A 3,723-nucleotide genomic window follows, 5' to 3' on the forward strand; every position below is an offset into this window, starting at 1 on the left:
AGTTTTGCGCGAAATTCAAAAACAAACAAATAGTACCTGTTTAAACCCTTTTCTCTTTCGAATTTTTTTTTCAAAACTTAAATTTTTACTGTCAGTTTAGTAGTAACTGATATTGATAAAACTTCCTACTTTTTATATTAAAAAAAAAGTCATTCACTTGAAATAAATTTTCATGGTTTTTGTGGAAACTCTTGCTTTCATTGCTTTATATTAGCAAAGCAGTTAAAGGAATATAAGATAAAGTTCTACAAATGATTTTTTGAAGAATTTATTATGTTTGAAAAAATATTGTTGAAACATTAAATAGTATGAAACAGCCAAAAAAAAAAAGAATTATTAAAAGAAATATCACTTCTGAATAATGAAAAATTCAAAATAGGAGAAGAGCATCAAGTTTGTGCTGCTAAAAATTGCAGTTGATAATGTACTGTACTCGTGTATCATGAGTATAGGCTGTAATGTTATGTAGAGATTAGGGAACTACTATAGTAGATATTTTCTAACATTAAAATATAATTTTGATGAGCTTTCAACTCTGCTAGAACATTTTTCAGGTAATCTATGTTTCAACCAAAACCAGTGGTTTTAAAGTAGTCAGCTAGCAATAGTAAAAACAGGTAGTTATTTATTCAATATAAATCAAGTATGAATTGATAATCACACAATTATAAAACCAGAAAGTCAATGGACAAAGTATTGTGAAACTCTGTGTATAAAGGAGTTTGACCATATGATGGATAACATATAAATTTGTTAGGGGTGTTTTTTATGACATCATGGTGGCACTAAATGTCTCCTATAGGTATGAAAGCTTTCATCCAAAGTCATATCCAAGCAGTTTGGAACAAGTCACTGCAATGTGTATGTTGTCTTTTACTTGGTCAAATTGGTCTTCACACTGAATTTCACAAAATTCTATGTATCAGTTTCCTGAACTCGCTAATCTGAATAGCAGAAGTGACTTTTAAAACACCCAGTATATATAATAAAGCGCACATACTTATTTGTATATTATTAAATTTCAACATACATGTATGTATGATCATGGTTAATTTATTTTAATGTACTTACTCAAAGTAAAATATAATCCCTCATATAGGTCAATTTGATGCAAAAGAGGTGTATTATAATCAGTATTAGTTTTGTTATATAAATTAAGGCAACCCAGACACTATTTGATAAAGTTTTTTCCAGATTTGATTTTGTTCTAGAACTAATTTATGGCTTCTTTTTGTTTGTATCTGATTCTTGATCTCTGATCTCAATAATGGCCTGACAGAAGATCTAGCCAAAACCTCACTACAAATAGTTATTTTTACAGGAAAAAAGTCAGAATGTTTCTTTAATTCATAGTTTTTATAATGTTGTAAATCTAAAAAGCAAACTAATGAACTGCTGTGCATGTTCAATTATATTAGGCGTCCTCACTGTAACCAAGGGATTGGGGAGCACCCTTTGTATGTGAATGTTAATATGATGGATGGTGCAACCCACACAGTTTGGATTGATTCATTACAAGCTGCTTTTACTGGAATCCAGGTTAGTTTTGGCTACTTTTATTGTACTTTTGAATCACTGTATTTATATGATTTTCTTATATTTTAAGGATTTTGAAACTTAGTAATTTTCTTCATGCTATTTATAATTAGTGAAGTTCTTTCAGTAAAATTTTATGGCTGCAAAATGTTAATAGGATGTTAATTGATAATTATTTTATAAGAATAACTTTGTCTAAAAATTGGGAAATTAAGCACAGTTTTAACATGCTGTAATTTTAGGAACTTTTAGTGTAATAAGGATTGAGAGCAGTTATATATACACACACACACACAATCACACACACACACACACACACACATATATATTATTGAACATAGATGATTTATCATTAACTACTGGAATTGTATAGTATATTCTGGTAAGATTAACTGCAATGTGGTTGTGGGATTAAATGAAGGAGCTTTCTAAACTTACATGATGTATTAATTTTAAGTTTTGTTTTATAAATACCACTAGCTTTCTCTAGTAATTGTATAGCTATTGTTAGATATTTGTATTCCCCATGGGTTGGAAGGGAAGACCCATTTTTAAGTCTTGTGTATATGACAAGTTGATCAAAGAACCATGTGTTCATTTATTTGCATCAATGTGAGAAAAATTAAAGTATTGCTGTATATATAGTAATCATAGATTTAAGTAATGTTTCTGTAAGTTTATGCAATGGTTTATCCAAAATAATGAATTTAATAATTCATCTGAGGCTTATCTTAAAATCGTTTGTCATTTCTCACTAATTGTTATTTCCATAAATTTGTCTGCGTATTGGAAATTCTTGTATAACATGTGTTTTTAAAAGTATGTCAATTCTGAAATAGTCATTGTATCAGTACTAGTTAATAAGCTGTTTTTAAATAGTGAGAAGGTATATCAGTCTGCAACCAAAATTTAAAACCTTTGTTGGTTGTCACATTATTTATTTTCTCACTTCATAAAAATAATCATATTTTAAGTATTTGAATGAAACGATCACATGTCAATAAGCAAGATATAGTTTTAAAATTATTGTATAGTTTTGTATTATTTTAGCTAAACAATTGTGTGTTTAATAAGTTGGCTTGGTTAATTAAACCATCTTGATTTTGCTTTATGGAGTCCTTTTATTTAGGTTTTGAATGGAGATATTGAGGAAGCAATATGTTCACATGCACTCTACTACTCTATCTGGCGAAGGTTTGGAGCATTACCGGAGAGATTCAACTGGCAGCGAATAAGACCTGACCTTTTTTTTTATCCCTTACGACCTGAACTAATTGAGTCCACATATCTTTTGTATCAAGCAACAAAAAATCCATTTTATCTTCATGTGGGAAAAGATATCTTGATTGGTCTAAACAGTTACACAAAAGCTCAGTGAGCAGCATTTGTAGTATTTTATCACTTTATTTTCATCAATCTTTTATGAATATCTTTTTAAAGAAATTGAAACTTTTATGTTGTTATACCAGGAAAAATTAATATACCTAGACTGATGGAGTTAAGTTTCGAAAATTCTGTATTAGAGCATAATCATTTCTTCCTGTCTATGAATTTTACAGATTTTTTTAATTTTACTTTTTGTGACTAATCAATTTACACATTTCATGAGAAAGGTTTCAAAATTAAAAATTCCTAAATTATCATTGCTTGTCATGTACTTGTGTTTGTGCCATCTAAGAACAATAACCTATTAAGACCATCCCCAGTTAGGTAGAGAAAGTTAAAATATTGTAGTTTGAAACTAATTTTTTTTTAATTGTATATGAATCCAAACAAACAGTTTATTTGAACATATTAATTTTTTTTTCTCTTAGGGTTGTGAGTACAATTACTGATTAATTTGGTATGTGAAATATGGCCAACTAAAAGAAATCCATTAAATGTTTTTGTTCATTATGTATCTGCAGAGAGACATACTGTTTTTCTATTGTTTCTTCTTCTTCCAGACGATTTTCAATTGACTACCATTCCTTCATTTATAGGCAGCTTGACTTGAAATTTGATATGATTATACCTGGTCCAATATGCATAGACAGTTTCTTCCTTTTTTTTCTTTTTTCTTTTTTTGTTTTCAAGGATTTTATGGGGTCAAAGGTCAAACCCAAAAATGTATATTGTGGGCTCTTGTGTGATCATATTTACAGTAATCAAGATGAAAATTGGTATATATATATATATATATATATA

General features: G+C 28.7%; 1 protein-coding gene across 1 annotated transcript in view; it reads left to right on the top strand.

The window, feature by feature from the left end:
* LOC106478424 (ER degradation-enhancing alpha-mannosidase-like protein 1) overlaps positions 1-3,723 on the top strand; it is a 33,013-nt gene that overhangs the window by 24,641 nt on the left and 4,649 nt on the right. The window contains 3 exon segments of the mRNA XM_013938966.2: positions 543-563; positions 1,381-1,539; positions 2,666-2,910. Coding sequence (XP_013794420.1) covers positions 543-563; positions 1,381-1,539; positions 2,666-2,910 — 425 coding nt within the window.

The sequence above is a fragment of the Limulus polyphemus genome, unplaced genomic scaffold (genome assembly GCF_000517525.1).
Source record: "Limulus polyphemus unplaced genomic scaffold, Limulus_polyphemus-2.1.2 Scaffold210, whole genome shotgun sequence".
NCBI lineage: Eukaryota > Metazoa > Arthropoda > Merostomata > Xiphosura > Limulidae > Limulus > Limulus polyphemus.